This window comes from Crocodylus porosus, unplaced genomic scaffold (assembly GCF_001723895.1).
Source record: "Crocodylus porosus isolate Cpor-Errol unplaced genomic scaffold, CroPor_comp1, whole genome shotgun sequence".
Taxonomy (NCBI): Eukaryota; Metazoa; Chordata; order Crocodylia; family Crocodylidae; genus Crocodylus; species Crocodylus porosus.
Genome location: NW_017728906.1, coordinates 66,222,618 through 66,242,906, shown reverse-complemented (window position 1 = coordinate 66,242,906; position 20,289 = coordinate 66,222,618). Strand labels below are relative to the sequence as shown.

Genomic DNA, 20,289 nt, shown 5'->3' with positions numbered 1-20,289 from the left:
TGTGTTGTTGAGAAGGGTGTTCCCCAGCCTATAGGTATGTTGCAGGTTCCTTCTCCCGAGATGCAGCACCTTGCACTTGTCTGTGTTGAATTCCATCCTAATCTCATCCACCCACCTCTGTAACTTGTCTAGATCCAGCTGGATTCTGTCCCTCCCCTCCTGTGTGCCCACCTCGCCCCACATTCCTTTGAAAGCAACAAATTGCTTTCTCCCTTGAACAACAAGGAGGCATTGTGTTGTCACCAGGTACTGTGCTTCTGACCAATTCCCCTCTGATTGACGGGGCTGTATGCTGTTCTTCTTAGCAGACTGTGGCTTAAAGAAAGAATCTATTTCTAAAATATAGCAATGTCAAGTATTTCAGTACAGTAAGGCCCCACCATGTCTTTCATTCTGCAGGGTCTGAGGAGTAAGGAGAAATATTGTTAAAGCAATAAATGACCCTCCCTCTACCGGCAGGACACAGGAAAAGGGAGATTTGTGTGTGAAAGATTCTTTCTGTGTACAGGCTATGGCAGCATGATTTGAACCATAGGGGCACTTTTATACATGCTCAGGGGCTCAGGGGAGTGAACAGTGCTTTAATTAGGGCAGTTTCAAAAACCTCTCTAATTAAAGTGCTGCCACATCTCATGTATCAGTGTCCCCATGTTTCAAAATAGTGGTGGAGGTGCTTGAACTAAAGTTCATGAACTTTTAGTTCAAGCGCCTCCACCGCCATTTTGAAGCATAGATTCATAGAGGTAGGGTCGGAAGAGACCTTGTAGATCTTCTAGTCCGACCCCCTGCCCTGAGCAGGAGAGAAAACTGGGCTCAAATGACCCCAGCCAGGTAAACATCCAGCCTCCTCTTAAAGACCCCCAGGGTAGGAGCCATCACCACTTCCCTTGCAAGTTGGTTCCAGGTCCTAGCTGCCCTGACTGTGAAGTGGTGCCTACTAATATCTAGTCTGAACCTACACTCTAGCAACTTATGGCTGTTATTCCTTGTTACTCTAGGAGGTGCTGGGGGAATAAGGTCTCTCCCAAACCCCACGGGTCCCCCCTAGTGAGTTTATAGATGGCCACCAGGTCCCCCCATAGTCTTCTCTTGCAAAGGCTAAACAGGTTCAGGTCCCATAGCCTCTCCTCGTAGGACCTGCCCTGCTGTCCCCAGATCATGCAAGTGGCCCTCCTCTGGACCCTTTCAGTGCTGTCCATATCCCTCCTGAAGTGTGGTGCCCAGAACTGGACGCAGTACTCCAGCTGCAGCCTGACCAGCGTCACATGCAGATGCTGATACACAAGATGCAGGAGGCTGTTGGAGCATAGTAATTGCCATGCTCCAGCAAACTCGATTAATCGAGCCTGCTCTGACACACTGAAATTCCAGTGTGTCACAGCATCCCCTGCACTCATGTATAAGTGCCTTAGGATTAGAGACTTGTGTTGAATTTCTCGAAGAAAATAATACAATTGTAATAGTGAAAAATACTACTGCTTTTATTGTTGTTATCTTTATGTTGTTGTTTTTGCTGTTTAGACAGATATTTTAAAGCATTTACTCAGTTTTCAGTTAGTCCTTTAGTTTCTTCTGTCCTTAATAAAGAAAACTGTTATTGACATAAGTGGGCATTGAGTGTTTAAGGACTGAATACAAACCTTAGTAAAAATTTGGGATTAGACCTTGTTATTATGCTTCTCATGGTATTTTTACACAAACTATTTGTATTTGAAAAATTTTTAGGAATGTAGCAGGGTTTTGGTTTCTCCAAGTCCAGCTGTGGCCTAACATTTCAAACAACAGAGAAGCATAGAAACACCAGTTAAAAGACAAATCTTGAAAAAAGTGTTTCCTAGTGAGGCTTCACATGTTAAAACACTTACAGAAGTTATATAGTTATTTTAATTTTTTTCTACCTAGTTTCAGTTGCCACAACTCAAATGTGTAGTCATAGATTTTCTGCTCCTAAAAGCAACAGTCATATAACAAAAAACATTTCAATGCCATTGGCAAAGAGATACTAACTGAATTCAGTGATTTCTGCAGTAAGAAATCTATGAACATTCCTGAGATTCCTCGTGTTTTTAAGCAGATGGCAGTGTAGGTTAAAGAGACATAATGGGTATTTCCTTTGGTTAGTAAATTACTGGTTCCACATTTTTTCCATCAGTCTAAACTTTCTGAAGTAATTTATATAGCAGTAACAGCAATGCTACGTAGGGATAAAGGTTAAACCTATGCCTTTATCTGAGGGAAGAAGAACTCCAATGTTTTCTGATATTTCCAAAAGTCATTTCTCTCTGGCTGCATTTTTCTGAATGAGATACCACAGGACCAGAAATAGTAATTATCCCACTTAACAGCATCTTAACCAAAGAAACTATCTACCTACAACGTTATTGGATATCACAGTATGGTGATCTGGCATATTTCTGGTATCTGTTGTTAAACATTTGTGGAAGTGATTATAATACATGCATATTGTCTACTGAGCTTCCCAAACTGTTGCTCAGGTTGTCTTGGTAGAGAAGGGAGCAAGAAAATCATGGTAGGCTTATATTTGCATGTTTTTATTCCTTTTTTGGTTTTGTTTTGGTCTTTGAAACATGTTAGTGTATTTTTTTTTCTTGTGTGATGCTGTGTACTATCTTAAAGGAGCAGAAAATCAATGACTGTTAGCTTCTGAGCATAGCCACTAAGTCGTACTTTTATCAATAAATGGTACTTAACTAAATAAAAACAATTGCTTTTAATTTAATGAACGATGTAGCCTGGATCTCTGACTAACTGGGGAACACAGAAACAACTCTTCAAGTCTGAAAAATGGCTATAAATATGAGAAAAACTGTGTGTCACAAACAGTGGGTTTTATCACATCAAAGGGAATGAGAAATATCATTATATGTGGTGTTTAAAAAGCATGTGTTTTGTGGGAATATGTTTAGGGGAGTAAAATAATGTTCAGGTGGATTGATTCCATAGATGAGGAGGAGGATACAGCTGGACAGGACAGAAAACAGGTAGGAAAAGTAACTTGTTTATTTAAGAAGTGTTAGAGTGGGTGGAGATGCCTTTTATTTCTGCATGAATTGACTTTAAGGTTGCTAAAAAAGGGAGCATATTCCAAGAAATTCATTATTTACCAAAAAAGGGACTGTATGAAAACATGAGCTCTGCCCTTAGATGTGCCAGGACTCTGTTCAGCACGTGTAATAAGGGATATCTTATCCTTCCTTTCTGCCTCTCTCATCTTGGGATCTGTTAACATCCTCTTGTTACTGCTCTGACTCATGCCCCTTTGTTACATTCTCCAGCAAGTCAACACAACAGCAAGGATTGTCCAAAATGGGATGGGGATTTTAGCTAGCTCTAGTGAGAGAATGTGGGCTGTTGGATATTACTGCACACAAGGGGGACCCCCAACTGCCTTTTCAGTGGGGCAGTGGTAGGTCTCTTTTATGCTTTCAGTGTAGCTCAAAGTGTAGGGCAAGCTCTCAACTGGTAACTAGAATCAGAGGCACCAGCTGATGTGAAACGCCTTTCTTGAACAGAGGTCTCAGTGACACCAGATCTTGCTCTGGTTTAAAATGTGCAGATTTTAAATGTGAAACAATAGAAATAAACACTGGACTGGGAGTCACCAGATTTATGTTCTGTTCCTGGATCTTTCACTGTTACTTCTTCTGCCTCACTTTTCTCAGGCATAAAATGAAGGGATGGGGGTTGAATAAGAGGCAACTCTTGTCTATAGCACTTTGAGCTTTGTGATGAAAAGCTCCAAATAACAGCTCTTTCTCCTTTCCTGCCTTATGAAAACAGACAGAGGGGGAGTTTGGACAGAGGTGGGGTTTGGCTTTAGAGGAGGGAAACACTTCATCTACCTCTGTCTCCACAAGGATTAGATTCAGTGTCACTCCTCCCACTTACTGTCCAGCGGTCTGAGAGGCACTCTCCTCTTTCCCCACATGAGGTATCCTCATCCTTATAATGTAATGGGCAAGGAAGGGTCTCATAACCCTTATGCCCTTGCCCCTAAGTCATACACTTTGCCCCCACCACCCAAAGAACTACCACAAAGGAAGAGTGGGAGGAAGGGGACACAGCTGTTCTGTCTCCTCTCCTGCCCTACTAGGGTTAGGAGAGGGCACATTTCCTTGTCTTCCCCCTGGTTCTAGGTGAAGGCTCTGTTCTCCAGCCAGGCTCTGTGTTGCAGGAAAGGGGGGTGTTTTGTACCCCTTCTGCCTCAGGGTCACCAGCAAAGGGAGCTCTTCCTTCCTTATCCCTAGCCCAGGGTCTTTGTAACTCCTAGCATGGTTGGATGCCAAACAGGGACTGGAAATCTGAGTGCCACATCTGCCAAATACCCCAGCAAGAGACAACCACTTACTCTCCAGGGACCTGAGAGGCACTGAGCACTGGAGACCACTTCTTCCTGCTGCTTCTCCACAGGGACCAGAACTGTGGGCTGCCTCCTCTCCTCAGGGGAGCCTTTTTCTTGCTGCCTCCATGGGGCTGCAGAAGGTGGTGTGGGGGGCGGTCTTCTTCCCTTCTCTCTAGGCAACACGTGGGAGAAACTGGCTCCCTCCCCTTCCTGGCTCTGGCACCCTCCTCCTTTGGGAACAGTCCACAGGATTTCCCACCCTTTCAGACCCCCCTCCCGTCCCGACTTCGTGCGTGCTCCCCATTGCCTCTCTCATGCCGATAGTTTAACACAGTCGCCCATCAGCCTCCTCCCTTCTCTGGCCAGCTGCGCCAGCTGTTGGAATCCGAAGCCAGATGCTGGATGCCCTGTTCTAGCAAGCCGATCCATTCCCACAGGCAGAGAGGGGCTGGGGCAGGAGAAGAGGCGCTTGCTCTGGAGGGAGGAGATCAAGCCTCGAGGCGAGTCTTGTGGCCGAGCCCCCGACCCCTCGCCTTACACACACACTCGCACATACCCCCCTCCCCCCGGCCGGAGAAAGAGGCATGCGCACAAGCGACGCTCGGAGCTGTCCAAGTGCTGAAATTTATAGTCAGGGGTAAGATCACGTCTCTCCCTTATCTCCCCCTCTCTCTCATTCCCGCACAGGAACTCAGCTTTTTCTCCAGCCAACAGCAATCATTCCCCAGCAATATTTATAGCTCACTGCCAAATGCAAGGAGAGAAAATAGATTAAAAAAAAAGCCCCCAACATTCCCACAACGACTCAAGAGACACTGATTTTTCCAAAGCAAAAGGGAAATAAAACAGTACCCACAGCAGAGAGTCCTCCAGTGTGGCAGCTTCTTTCCCTTTTGCAGGATGCTCTTAAGATAGCAGGGTTTCTTGGCTCTTTTTTTTACCCCTCTTCTTCTATTCCTTTCTCTCTGTCTTTTTCCCCCCTTTTTTTCTTTTTGAGCATTCAGTTAAAACAGCCCGGGAAGGACCGGATCTGATGCTTCCTCTCATTTCTGTTGACTGCTGGGGATGAATCTGGGTCTAACCTGACCATGATTCCGAGGACTGGCACTTCTGAATTTTTCCCCCCAATTTGTAAAAATCCAGATCTTCTCTTTCCTATTTTCAAGGCACATAAATTATTGCTGTATTTGGGAATCTAGGCAGCATCGAGGTACTTTTCTTTTCCTGCTTCTCTCTGGAATCATTTCTGGGATATTTTCCATAAATCATCACAGAAAACAGGAGGAATGAACCGGCAGCTAGTGAATATTTTGACAGCCTTGTTTGCATTTTTCTTTGAGGCAAACCACTTCAGGTAGGTGAAATGATTCTATCTGCTGATATTTACCAAAAGGCATGGAAAACATAAGGAAACTGTGTCACAATAACCTAATTAATTTGCTCCATCTGAGAGCATTTCACGTTTGTTTAATGTGAGCTATATCTTTTACACTTGAAGAGCCCCGTTGCTTGGTAACAAACACAAAAAAAAAATCAAGTTTGGGCAATATGTTTTCTACTTCTCTAGTTTAAAGACACATTTTTTTTTCACTGAAAAATTAATATAAGCTACAGAGCTGAGTGTCATTTGTTTCCTTTGGAATGCAGTTTAATATCTCCACATGCACTGGAAGTTATTTAGTAGGTTGGTTTGGTTTCTCCCCAAGCTATAGGAATGATTAAACCAGTTTTGTCAGGGAGATGGTTATTTGTGTTTCCTCTTTGCTTCTGGGAAAACCTTGGACAAGACTACATTTTGAGTGGCAGTATACAGGAATTTTATCTTCTTTGAATTTAACCATTGACCTCTTTTCCAATAAAAAAAAAATGTTGCAGGATTATCACTTAAAATAATTATTCAATCCATGACTGTATTTTATGGTATATGTATGTCTACCCAATGTAAAGTTTGTGTATGTGAGAGAGAGGATATAGAGCAACAGAGTGAAAAAAATTTTTATTCACAAGTTTCAGGTGTCAACAAACATAACTCACAACTGGTGGTTTTAAGTGAAAACATAAGTAATTTTGTTAGCTTATTCAAACTAAGTGTTATAAATAGCTTTCCATTTTTAATATGTTATACTTATTCAAATAAAGTTTGAATAAATATTCTTCCATTTTTGTTTAAAAGCTAGATATCAAAGTAGTAGCAGGTAGTTGTCAAAATGGGACCTACAAAATATAGAAGTGCTGAAAATAACATACTCGATTCAATAATACTTCCGTTTTAGTGAGGAAAAACTAGCTATATTATCTGCTTCAAATTTCAGATAACCTGTGTGTGCATCTAACTGTATATTTCTACAGATAGATACACAGAGACACGTGTGCACATATATACACACATTAATTATAAAACAGTAACGTGAAATACTATTAAAAGTGAATGATGCCTTTTGGGCACATATGTGAATACATCAATACTATAAAAGAAACACCAATATGATTATTTTAGATACCTCTAAGAGACTACTAAAATATACAGCCAATAAAACAGGTAGTTTAAGAACCAACAGAATATTGTTTTACGACAGAATTCAATTCCCTACAGAAAAAATATATTCATATCAAGTGTCTCCAGATTTCTTTTCTCTTGGGATCAACCATCTGAGATTCCCTTTCTCTGAGATATCTAATATGCTATATACACAAAGCTACAAATATATAATGGTATAGTTACTTTACCATTAAAACCTGAAAATACAGACTTATTTAAAATGCCTGGATAGAAAGACCAATTGATGGTAGTGATGAGGAGAAATGACCATTTACATTGCCTGTGGTGGGTTCATAAAAGATTAAAATCCAATGTGACTGCTTCTTAAACCCTTTCCAGGGAAAATAAGCACACAGTTGGGGAAGAATCAGATCTAAAACTATTGACATTCCTTCAGGTATTATTAGTAGGTATACTGCTATGCTTATGTTTTTCTTCAGACTACAAAGTCAACATTTTTTATTGTCATATGATGCATTTTTCTTGTTGTTGCTGGAAGTTAGAAGCTACTTTTAAGAAAACTTGAAGTAGAAATAGTTTCCATACTATACATGTAACTCAGACAATAACATAAACCTGGGGTATCAAAAGCCTTATGGGAATTCTTTATGGAATGATATGGCAGATAAAGAGCATCTTAAGTATATCTTTGAGAAATGATTTAACAATCTTCTTTCTGTAGTTAAGTTTTCTGAATAGCAAATTGTATTTCATTAATATTTTTCTTTTCTTGAAACTTGCATTTACTTCTAAAATAAAGTTGTCTAATGAAAATGAAAATATATTTTCTTACTGAAATATTCACTAATTCAGTCCATGTGTTGATGAGGATTTTACTTTCAAAGAAAGAGCTTAATATCCCCATAAAATGAAAGGCAGTACAAGCTGAATAGTCGCTAATGGTGGCTAATAATTTATTTAGGGCGGCTTTCTGTAAAGAACATGATTCAAGATCTGGAAAATCCACCTCACAGACCCTGTCTCCTTCAGATTTTTTGGACAAATTGATGGGAAGGACTTCAGGGTATGATGCAAGAATCAGACCAAATTTTAAAGGTAAGTTTCTCTTGGTCATTACGGGTTTTTTTGGCAAATGTTTTTGACTGACTATGGGCTTAGTAACTTTACATCTCAGACCTAATTACTCTCTTATTCCAGTTTTCTGGCAAACTAATTTCATGGACATCCATTCTTCCAGCACCAAAAAACCCCGTAGAGGATGCATTAGAGAATTAGGCTCCTGATACGTAAAATTACAGTACAGTAACACTTATAACATAGTTGGGTTTTGCTCTTGCTGGTAGCCACTTCCAAGAACCTCTCTAATGATTGGCCAAAGTAACAAACATAAGAGTGTGTTTCAGGTTGCTCTACTAAAAAGTACTGGTTTTACTTATCCCTGAAGTTCATAAACATGCAAAGCAAAATTCTGAATGCTCCAGAAAAAATCAAATAGTAAGTCTGTGCTCATGTAAACCCTTGGAGGAGATAAAATTGTCCCCTCACAGTTAAATGTCAGATCACCCACATAGCAGACTTCCTCTAGCTACCCTTAGCAATAGGGACAGGTATAGACATAGATTGTTGCCTTCTCCAATGAATAGGTAGAGTTATAGGTCTGTTATCTGACTAGCTACTTTCCTGTCTTCTCCTCTTTCTCCCAGTATTTGTATTACCGTGCTGGGAATCATACAAGCATCTCAGCCTCAGCCCACATGATGGTAGATTTTAAGGCCTCCACAGCTTCAGCACAGGTTTAGTCTGTAAGTGATATTTCCACTGCTCTTGCCCTTTCAATACCTATGTAAGCAAGTTCCAGTTTTGGTCCACCAAAAAAAAAAGGAGGTGGGAGATCAACTTTTCTCTTACATATTTAGAACTGCTAGAAAGTTCTACCATTCTACTAAACTGCCTCTTTCTAAGCTCAAAGTGCAGTTATACTTTAACAGTGAAAAGTACTTTATTTCTCAATAAGGCCATTCCTCCTATGTATTCAGATTTGTATCAGCTGCCTTTGGTTAAAAAACAAAACAAAACAAAACAAAACAAAAGATTTTTCTTATTATTATTATCCCTGCAGTGAAAGATGTTGGTATGAGTGTAAAATGGAATATCATTTTTGAGCCCATGGGAGCAACTAGTGTGATAAAGTGAGCTCACACATCAATGACAAAAAATGTTAATTACCTTTCAAATCAAGAACCAATTTCTGCCTTCACTCCCACATGTGCAAACTTCAGAATTTAGAATGCTGAGTTGCTTTTACTTTTTAAGATGCATGAAGTATAAAGAGCCTAATATGACACTATATCCCAAATTTATAAAGCCGGCAAGTAGAAAAACTGTTGTCCTTGTTCAGGAAAACACTTTCCCCTTAACTACATTGGAATTTCAACCTGTCCTTAAAGTATGTGTTTAATGTCTATCCTGAATTGGAACCTGTGTTTATTAATAGTAGACCAATATTATATTCCACCTTCCGCAAACCCCATGGAGTCACATGGATTTAATTGGGATTTTATATGGTGAAAATTAAGTTTGAACATGTCCCAGAAAGAAATGTGGAACCATTCAGGATGAATTCTATCTAGCCTTTACCTGTCTGTGTACTTGGGAGGAGAGTGCAAACAGCTTTCCCCTCCTCCATCTTGTATTGCTCAAGTAGGATTAGATGCAGTCGAAACCCTGGCAGAGAAGAATTCAGAGACTGCTCCTTCCTAGGGGACATACTGAGGGAGGAGAGTAAGGAAATACATGTTTATTGCTCTGCTTCTCTGATACATTAGTGAACAGAGCTAGGAAGAAGAAAGATGAATTCAATAAAAGGGTGGGCAGTGGGCACACTGCTCCAGGAGACATTCTGAATTGTTTGACATAATGAGTGAGCATAAGTTGCTCACTTTCCCCAGTACAGTTCAGCCTACTTCCCAACTACGCCCTGGGTGACAATAAATATGGAATATCATACTGTTGTTTTTGCAAAGCCACTTTTCAGAGCAGAAATGTACTTCATGTCATTTTGAAATAAAAATGAACTTTCATAACAGCTTTCCATATCAGAATTCTCTAAGTCATAACACAAAGATTCTAACAATTTAAAGGATCCATTTCTGTTTCCCATTCTTTCTTCAAAGGTATTATGTTTGACTATCTAAATTTCAAGAGTTAAGTCCTTATATAGAGAGTTTTGATCATCACATCATGAAAGAAAATTTTGGCAAGCCATAGATTGTCTTGTAGGCTTATTTACAGCTGGAAAAGTACAATTTTAATGAATGCCAAACCTCTTATTAGACTTTTCCAAAAACTACAAGTTGAAGGCAGTATTTCCTTTTTTGCACAATTTTCCCTTTAAAGTACCAAAAGGCAGAGAATTTGTGGGGGATCAAAGTTAATTTAATTTTATAGTAAAGTTGGAATGATATTGTAGCCAAGCTGGTTTGGAGTTTGTTTTTTGTGATATTTTTCACTGGATCCAACAGCATAGTTGGGAGAATTACTGGGAAAGCTTTCAAGCATCAAGTGCCCTTGGTCAAGTCCTCAGGTTTATAAACCTGGATATTATAGAGATGTTTCAAGTACTGAATCCAGTTTTGTGACAGTGTTGCCATATGCTTCATATATTAATATTTAATAGGTCTATTTAAACAGTTTTTGTGATGTGATGCAATAAAAATGTTAACATTCTAAATTACAAAAATGTACTAAGTGTAAAATATTGGATTGCTTCTTTTTTAATGAAAATGTATATATGGAAACAATACATTCAAGTATTTTTAAGTAAAAAATATCTCTGTGAAGTGATTCTCTTGAAAAATGGTGTCTGCTGTTTGTCTTTGCATATAGTTGTGGAAAGGACCAATATTTGTTAACTACATTTTACAAAAGCAATCCCAGACTAAAGTACTTTGGTCATTTGCTGTGCATTCATCTAGATTACTTCTGTTTCACATCAATTATACAGCTTTCTTTTGGACTCATATTTTGTTCTGTCAGAAGATAGTTTGGAATTCCTAAAGAAAGCAGCTCTATTGTAGGCTTATCCTCATATTTCATGCTATTGCTTATAAATTAATTCAAATACATTTTTATGGACAGTTAAGAGCCTGAATCACTGGAAAACAGATAATGATTTGATTCATTCACTTTATATTGAGGGAAGAAATATTTGTTCATTTAAAAAAATTAATTCAAATAAAGTAATTGATCACCGTATTTCTTGTATTTGCCTTCTTGAATTAGAAACTTCAAATGAATAAAGTGGAAGCAACAAAAAGAATGTTAACTTATATTAAATGTTAATGATACAAATAAAAATTTTGTCATTTTGCAGTAATTTTCTTTATTAGAGGGCCCTTTCCATGCAGTAATTATAACTCTTTTCAATAGGAAAAAAGTCTGCTTTTTCCTGTAGTTCCAATAAAATATTGTGTGAAAAACTATCAAAAGAGAGTGTAATTGTATCCAGGATACACTCATAGAAGAATAGACTTAAAGTGACCTCAAGAAGTCAACTAGCCAAGATCCTGCTTAACATAGGATCATCCATGTTTAAATCCTTCCTGCCAAGTGTTTTCAAACCTGTACTTAAAAAATTCAGCTTTCTATGCAGTCTGTCCCATTGCTTAACCATTTTCATAGTCCTATATATGCAACCTAAATTTTCTTTGTTCCTATTTACTTCTTGGAATATGTCACATATTCGAATTAAAGACCACTATAAATTAGCTACAAAGATGTTTTACATTTAGCAAGTAACATCTTTGAGGCTTGTCTGCCAATTTTGGAGCTTGTTGGCCTTTTTATTGGGTGATAAATTACTTGAATGTATGTCATGTTGCAATGTATCACCTAATTAACATGTTACTTGGGTGATGTATGTAATGTCTGCTGGGGCCCTTTTTGTGTCCCTTGTGTATCACCATCTTATTTATAACAATCCTTAATGAATATGAAGATTGTTATGCAATCAGTTCTTCCAACCTTTCTTCGTAAGTCATGTTTTCTAGACCTCCAATCATATTTTTCTCTCTTCTGACCTCTTTCTAATTTTTCTATGTATTTCTTGAGATAGTGCCCAAAGTTTGACTCAGTTGTCCAGATGAGGGCTCACCAGTGTTGACAGAGTGAATTAATCACTTCTTGTGACTTGCATACAACATGCCTGTTAATTAATCCCCACAGCTATTAGTTTTTTATGTAACAATAGCAAACTGTTGATTCATACTCAACTTTCTATGTAGTACAACTCCTATGTCCTTTTCAGCAGAGCAGTAAATTAGTTAGTCATTCCATGTTTGTATTTGTGATTTTCATTTTTCCATCCTAAATTCAGTACTGAGGATGCATGTGTTATTTCTCCAAGTTATTAATGAAATAATTAAACAGTACTGGACCCAGGACAGATCTCTAGGAAATCCCATTTGATACCTCTTTCCAGAAATTAATGACTACTCTGAGCATGCTTGCAGTAGTTTTGCCTGGACTCTGTTTTCTTAGGTTTGTAATAAAAATCATGAACACTTTTGTCAAAAACCTTGCTAAAGTCAGGATATATCAAATCCATTCCTCTCCTTTATCTACAAAGCCCATCACTTTACTGTAGGAGAAAATTAGGTTTGTCAAAAGCAAGGATGATTTGCTCTTGACATGTCTATGTTGGCTCTTCTTGATCACTACTTTGTTATCCTTCAGGTGCTTAGAAAAATATTGTATTGTCCAGGATTTTTCCAGGTATTGAGATTTGACTGACTCATCTGTAATGCCCTGGATCCTCAAAGAGGAACACTACTATATCCTTTTCCAACTGTCTGGACTTCTCCAGATCTCCATGAATTCTCAAAGATAATAGTCAGTTTTTCTGCAATTACCTCAGCCAATTCTGTAAGTACCCTAAGACAAATTTCATCCAGTTTTGCTGACTTAAAATCAACCAGCTTTTCTAAGTAATCTCTAACCTGTTCTTTCCCTACTCTAAGCTGATTTTTTTCTTTCCTTTCCTTGCTCCTAACTCCTTCTTATGTGATAGTAAGAAAGGTATTAAATACTTAAAACTTCTCTGTCTCATCTTTTATTAGATTCCTCTCCCCATTCAATATAAGGGCTATATTTTCTATAGTCTTTATCTTTCTTCTAACATACTTATAGACTGCTTTTTCAGTTGCTTTTATCTCCCTTTCCAGCTATATCTCAATTAGTTCCTTAGCTGTCCTGATTTTCTCCCTATATCCCTGTGTTATACTCAGATTCATACTTAGTAATATGGCCAGGTATCCACATTTTGTGAGACTTCTATTTAATTTTCAAGTAATTGATGAGTTCACTATTCAGCAATACCAGTCTCTTGCTACTCTTCCTGTTCTTCCTTTGCATCAAAATAGCCTGTTCTCATATCCGTTATATTAAATTTTACAACCAGATCTCCTGGATTCCCTCTTTCCCATGATCCTGCTCACGAGTTCTCTAAGTTTGTTAACGCTTGCTTTTCAGAGGACCAGTGTCTTTATTTTGCTGCTTTCCGCTCTTTTCTTTCCTTAGGATCTTGAACTCTACCATTACACAATTACTGTCACTCAAGTTTTCTTCTGCCTTTGGATTCTCAACCGAATCCTCTCTATCCATAAGTAACAAATCAAGGAGGGCTTTCCCCATATCCTCTATCCACCACCTGTATCAAAAATAGTTCTGAACAACCTCCAAAAACTAGCTTGGTTTCCCATGCACTTCTGTATTACCCTTCTAACCAATACAACAGTGTACTGAAATGATCTATTACTCCAGGCCCTTTAATTTGGAGACATTGGCTAATAGTTTAAAAATAGGCTTGCTTACCTTTTTCTCCTAGTTTTGTAGTCTAGTAAACTAGAAAATAGAGAAAGCTGAAGAAAATGTAGCAGCTTCCTCTGAGAAATTCCTTGCTAAAGCATTTTGCTTGAAATGTTTAGTGGCCAGTAACTGATCTTTTATTTGTATGTTACTGAATTACAATATGCTAATTGTTTAAGTAAGAATGATAGGTTAAATATTATACTTACATTAAGCTTAAATGTCAAGGACCTGATCCAATACCAAATGAAGTAAATGGGAGTCTTTACACTATCAGGTAGTGTTGATCCCATGGTAAAAGTAGATGTTTCTAGTATCTCAGTGGTATATTTTTGTTTCTATAGTGCACATTTTCTGGCCTACATTTTATACCAAGAAAATACTAATGTGCCATCTCTCAAATTATAAAAAGCATAGTAATTCTTGATGAAAGCTGACATTTTCACCTTAATCCTTCTGATTTTTCTTGGCAATAGCATTGATAACATACAGGGTGTCTGTGTTGCATTACAGCAGCCAATGATGTAGTTCTTCAGCAGTAAGAGTAAAACACAGTGAAATAGCACTGCAGCGATCTAGAATAGATTACCACCTGTTCACCTCAGGATAGCGCAACATGATATGAAAAATCCCACACAATGCCATGATGACCAAAAGGGTCATGCATGCTGACAGTTTAATCACAGCATGGGTTATGTAGGTGGCAGAATGGTAGCCTGAGTTTATAACTGTACTTCTTGACATTTAAATTATCTACATTACGTTTCAAATTTCCATTTGTCTAGAGTTCTATCTTCTAACCGCAAATTTAAAATCTAACTGCAACTTACAGCAAATTAGCCTATCAGCAAATATGATAATCTTTTTTTTTCTGACGTTAGTAAGCCCTTTATACCAAATTCAGTAGGAATGAGAAAACCTATTAAACTCTTCATTAAAGGTTTGCATAGGTAGGGCAGTGATGATGGCTGTGCTATTAAATGTCGTGTTACAGTTCATAGAATCCGAGAATCATGGAAATTTAGGCTTGGAAGGGACCTCAGGAGGTCATCTAGTCCAAGCCCCTACTCAAGGCAGAACCATCCCCAACTAGATCATTTTAGCCCGGGCTTTGTCAAACTGGGCTTTAAACATCTCTAAAGATGGAGATTCCAGCACCTCTCTATGTAACCTGTTCCAGTGCTTTAACACCCTGCTAGTAGCCAACTTAAACCTCCCTTGCTGCATCTTGAGACTATTGCTCCTTGTTCTGTCATCTGCCACCACTGAGAACAGTCTAGCCTCATCCTTTTTCGAACTCCCCTTCAGGTAGTTGAAGGCTGCTATTAAATCCCCTCTCAATCTTCTCTAGATTAAATAAATCCAGTTTCCTCAACCTCTCCTCATAAGTCATGTGCCCTAGCCCCCAAACCATTTTCATTGCCCTCCGCTTGACTCTCTCACAGGACTCCAGATGTGGCCTCACCAGTGCTGAATAGAGGGAGATAGTCACTTTCCTTGATCTGCTGGCAACACTCCTACCAATGCAGCCCAGTATGCCATTAGCTTTCTTGACAACAAGGAGCACACTGTTGGCTCATATCTATCTTATTGTCCACTATAACCCCCAGGTCCTTTTCTGGAGACCTGCTACTTAGCTAGTCAGTCCCCAGGCTGTAGCAGTGGGTGCTATTCTTCCATCCTAAGTGCAGGACTTTGCACTTGCCCTTGTTGAACATCATGAGATTTCTTTTGGCCCAATCCTCCAATTTGTCTAAGTCACTATGGATCCTAGCCCTACCTTCCAGCATATTTACTACTCCCCCCTCCCCCCTCCCAGCTGGGTGTCATCTGCAAATTTGCACTGTATGCCATCTTTCAGCTCATTGATGAAGATACTGAACAAAACTGGCTTCAGGACTGACTCCGTGGGCATTCCACCTGATGCCAGCTGCCAACTGGACATTAAGCCATTAATTGACATCAATCCTCTAAGCCCGATGCTCCAGCCAGTTTTTTATCCAGCTTAGACTCCATTCAGCTTGCCTGCAAGAATGTTGTGGGACACCATGTCAAAAGTCTTATTGAAATCAAAGTATACCACATCTACTGGTCTCCCCGCGTCCACAGAGCCACTCATCTCGTCGCAAAAGGTAATCAGGTTGGTCAGGCATGATTTGCCCTTGGTGAATCCATGCTGACTGTTCCCTGGATCCTCCTTTTTCCCTTTCTTAAATATAATCTGGGACCTCTCCTGATTGCTTTGAGTTTTCAAAGATGGCAATCCCATCAGCCAACTCCCTCAGCACCCTCAGGTGCATCCCATCCAGCCCCATGGACTTCTCCATGACCAGCTTTTCTAAATAGCCCCTAACCTGTTCTTTCACCATTGTTGGCTGCTCACCTGCTCCCCAAACTGTGCTGCCAGGTGATGTAGTCTGGGAGCTGACCTTGCCTGTGAAGACTGAGGTAAAAATGGCATTGAGTACTTCAGCCTTTTCTCCATCCTCTGTCACTAGGTTTCCTCCTCCATTCAGTAAGGGACCCACACTTTCACTGATCTTCCTCTTGCTACTGACACACTTGCAGAAACTCTTCTTGTTACCCTTTACATCCTTTGCTAGCTGCAACTCCAGTTGTGCTTTGGCCTTCCTGACTTCATCCTTGCATGCCCCAGCAATGCTCTTTTCTCTTCCCTAGCTATTTGTCTCCATTTCCACTTCTTATAAGCTTCCTTTTTATGATTTATTTTGCTAAAGAATTCCCTGTTAAGCCAAGCTGGTCTTCTGCCATACTTGCTAGTTGGGAAGGTTTGTTCCTGTACTCTAAGTAAGGCTTCCTTAAACTATAGCCAGCTGTACTGGACTTCTCTTCTCCTCAGACTGGTTTCCCAGGGGATCCTGCCCATGAGTTCCCTGAGTGAGTCAAAGTCTGCTTTTCTAAAGTCCAGGGTCCTCACTCTGCTGCTCTCCATCCTTTCTTTCCTCAGGATCCTGAACTCAGTCATCTCATGGACACTGTTACCCAAGTTGCTATCTCCATTCCCCACCAATTCTTCCTTATTTGTGAGCAGCAGGTCAAGAAGAGCACAGCCCCTAGTTGACTATTCCAGCACTTGCACCAAGAAGTTGTCCCCAACACTCTCCAAAAATTTTCTGTATTGCCTGTGCACTACTGTATTGCCCTCCCAGCAAATGTCAGGGTGATATGAAGTCACACATGAAAACCAGGGCCTGTGATCAGGAAACTGGCTTTTTGAAGAAAGCCTAATCCACCACTTCATCCTAATCTGGCGGTTTGTAGCAAACCCCCACCATGACATCACCCTTGTTGTTTTCTCCTCTGAGACTTTCAACATGTCTATCTCCAGTTTCATACTGGAGCTCTGAGCAGTCATATTGTTCTTTTATATGAAGTGCAACTCCTCCTCTTCTCCTCTGCCTGTCCTTCCTGAACAGTTTGTACCTATCCATGACAGTGCTCCATAATGTAATTTTCATGTTGGATCAGTGGGTTTAAATCTGTCTAACAAATGTACACAGTGGGCACATTTACATGTGAAAATGCTGTTAAATAGGTTTACTTCACAGTAATCTACTTTTGTAGGCATCTGGGAGCAGATTTTTTCCCAGTGGGAACAGCCCAGAGGCAGATGTCTCCTAGCTAGGACTGGGAAATTGCTCCCTGCCCCTGGGAGCTTCCTGCTGCCAGGATAGGCTCCAATGACGGAGCTCAGGCTGGGACAATGACCCCCTGCCCCATCAGCAGGGAGCTCCCAGCCTGTGCTCTGTCACTGTGGAGCCTGGGCCTCAGAAAGAGCTGTGAGGTAGGGGAAGCCAATGGTGGGGCACCTAGCAGCAAGCCCCCAGCTAGGCCAACCCCTCTGACTCAATTGTCTGATTGGAGCATGGGACTCAGAAAGAGCTGCAGGGATGTGACCTGCCCCAGACTGGGACAGCTTTCAGACAGCTTCAGGTTGTGCAGGGAACTCTGCACATGCAGACTGGAGCTGGCTGGTATCTGTCTGAAACAGTTCTGGTCTGGGGCAGGTCTCAACCAGCTCCAGGTTGGGTGGGGAACTCCCCCTGTGCAGGGAGCTCCTGGTGCTGACTCTGTGATAGGAGCAGGGTCTGGGAGATTGCTCTCTGCCCCCAGGAGTTGCTTGTTGCTGGGGCAGACTCCAATTATGGAGCCCAGGTTGAGATAATGTCCCACTGCCCAGGCAGCAGGCAGCTCCCTGGGAGCAGGGACCGATTTTCCAGGCCCCACTCCAATCGTGGAGCCAGAGCCAGCCAGGGCAGAGGGACATTGTCTCCACCTGGGCTTCATGATATGAACCCACCCCGGCAGTAGGCAGCTTCTCTGTGTTGGCAAATTTGCTCTCTGTCAGCTGTCTACACATGCCATACTGTGCACTAACTACTCTGCAGTTAATTTTCTACCTGAATTTGGAGGTAGCAAATTAACCACAGAGTAGACTGATCAGTAAGTATGTGCACATATGGTGATGCTTGCTGCACAGTAGATTTATTTACTGCTCAATAAAATGTCTTGTATAGATGTGCCCACTAAATCATTTACTGAAAAATTTGCCTGACAACCATTTCTGGAAACTCTTTATGCATTTTAACGTTGAGACCTTGACATCAAATGTTGGATTTTCCCAAATGTTTGAACCCTTTGCCCAATGTCCACTCCTGGACAATGTAAAAATGTATAAAAATTTAAAATGGAAAGAAAATGGTTACAGTTGTAGAACAAAATGGGTGGCTAAACAGTTAATATGTGGAGATATATTTTCTTCATGTCTTAAGAAGAAACATATTATGAAATGATCTCTTCATGAATTAGAAGATGCCAATGCAATAAATATCTTTAAAAAGAAACTATAACCTTTTTTCCATCAAACTGGGCAACTTTATTCCAAAATGGCTAACAATTTTCCTAAGGCCAGTCTTTAGGAACTAATGGCTAAAACCCCTTGTAAATCCAGACAGAATGAAATTATTAAAGTCTTTTGCTATATATGAAGTTCAAACTAGCAGAAGGCAAAGTCCATAGTTTCATAGATTTCATAGACATCAGGGCTGGAAGGGACCTTGGAAGATCATTGAGTCCAGCCCCCTGCCCAAAGGGCAGGAAGTCAGCTGGGGTCATAGGATCCCAACAAGATAAGCATCCAATTTGCTTTTGAAGGTGTTCAATGTAGGTGCTTGAACCACCTCCGCTGGCAGACTGTTCCAGACCTTGGGGGCTCGGACAGTAAAGAAATTCTTCCTTATGTCCAGCCTGAAACAATTTGTAGTAGTTTATGACTGTTCAACCTCGTCATCCCTTGGGGCACTCTGGTGAACAAATGTTCCCCCAGATCCTGGTGGTCACCCCGATAAACTTAAAGGTGGCCATCAGACACCCCTGAGCCTGTGCTTTTCCAGGCGAAAGAGCCCCATGGCTCTCAGCCTGTCGTCGTAAGGTCTGTTTTCCTGCGCATGGCTCTTCTCTGGACTCTCTCAAGCTTCTCCACATCCTTTTTGAATTGTGGAGCCCAAAACTGGACACTGTACTCCAGCTGCAGCCTCACTAAGGCCAAGTACAAGGGGAGAATGACATCCCGGGATTTGCTTGGGAAGCATCTATGGATGCAAGCCAGCATTTGGGTCTCTCAAAAGAGATAGAGCATGCACATACCTTTCTGCTAATATACCCAGTTTATAACAGGCAGGATTCCACTGTAATGCTCTTTTGAGTAGTATGTGGGTAGCCAGTGATCTTTGAAACTGGCTACATGATCAACCTATCATTCTCTTCATATGCATACTGCCATTGTCCCTTGGTGTAGGAATATCTCTCCTGTTTGTGGATAAATGTTATAGATTATAGTCTCCTGTGGAAAAAAAGCAGCTTATCACTGATTTCTTATGAAGTTCTGCGTGCACAGTTCAGAATTAGGTTCTTTGTAATGGTATGCAATATTTGCAAGCTATCAACTTTTTATTCCCTTTAACTGGTTTGAAACATAATAAAGGAAATGATGTTCAATTCCATTTTCTTAGCACATATTGGCCATCTGAACAGATAAACCTCTTTACTGTGGCTATGCAAGGAATGTGCAACTTTTTATTTCTTATAGAATTCTAATTTACCTTCAACAGACTTCTAAGGCACTGACTGGAGATTATTTTTCATGCCCTTCTTTCGTCAGATTCTCTTCCAACAAACCAGTAAGGCCAATGGCAGTCTATGGATTGATAAAGATCCTTCTCATTTTACTGTGTTTTCTGTATTCAGAAATAGTGATTTAATTAAGAGATACCTGTGGATTTGACTCTTGTTATGAAATATTGCTCTTCTGCTGAGACTACTGAGGGAATTTACAGAAAACAAATGTCAAAGCTAAACCCAAGATCTTTGATATCTAAGTGAGACACACTGATATCCCAATAAAGCCCTAGTTTATTTCTGTTTATTTTTTTGTGCCAAATGTCTTGGGTAGATTAAATATTTCATATAATCAAGGCTTCTGCATTAGAGTGAGGTAATATATGACTATATATATATATATATATATATATATATATATATA

The 20,289-nt window shown here is 40.1% G+C and overlaps 1 protein-coding gene across 1 annotated transcript in view; it reads left to right on the top strand.

Annotated features, from left to right (window-relative positions):
- The first annotated feature begins 4,987 nt into the window (after positions 1-4,987).
- Positions 4,988-20,289, top strand: part of GLRA2 (glycine receptor alpha 2) — a 220,244-nt gene continuing 204,942 nt past the window's right edge. The window contains exons 1-2 of the mRNA XM_019529298.1: positions 4,988-5,717; positions 7,825-7,958. Of these exons, the coding sequence (XP_019384843.1) occupies positions 5,650-5,717; positions 7,825-7,958 (202 nt within the window). The 5' untranslated portion in view covers positions 4,988-5,649. The remainder of the gene's footprint in view (positions 5,718-7,824; positions 7,959-20,289) is intronic.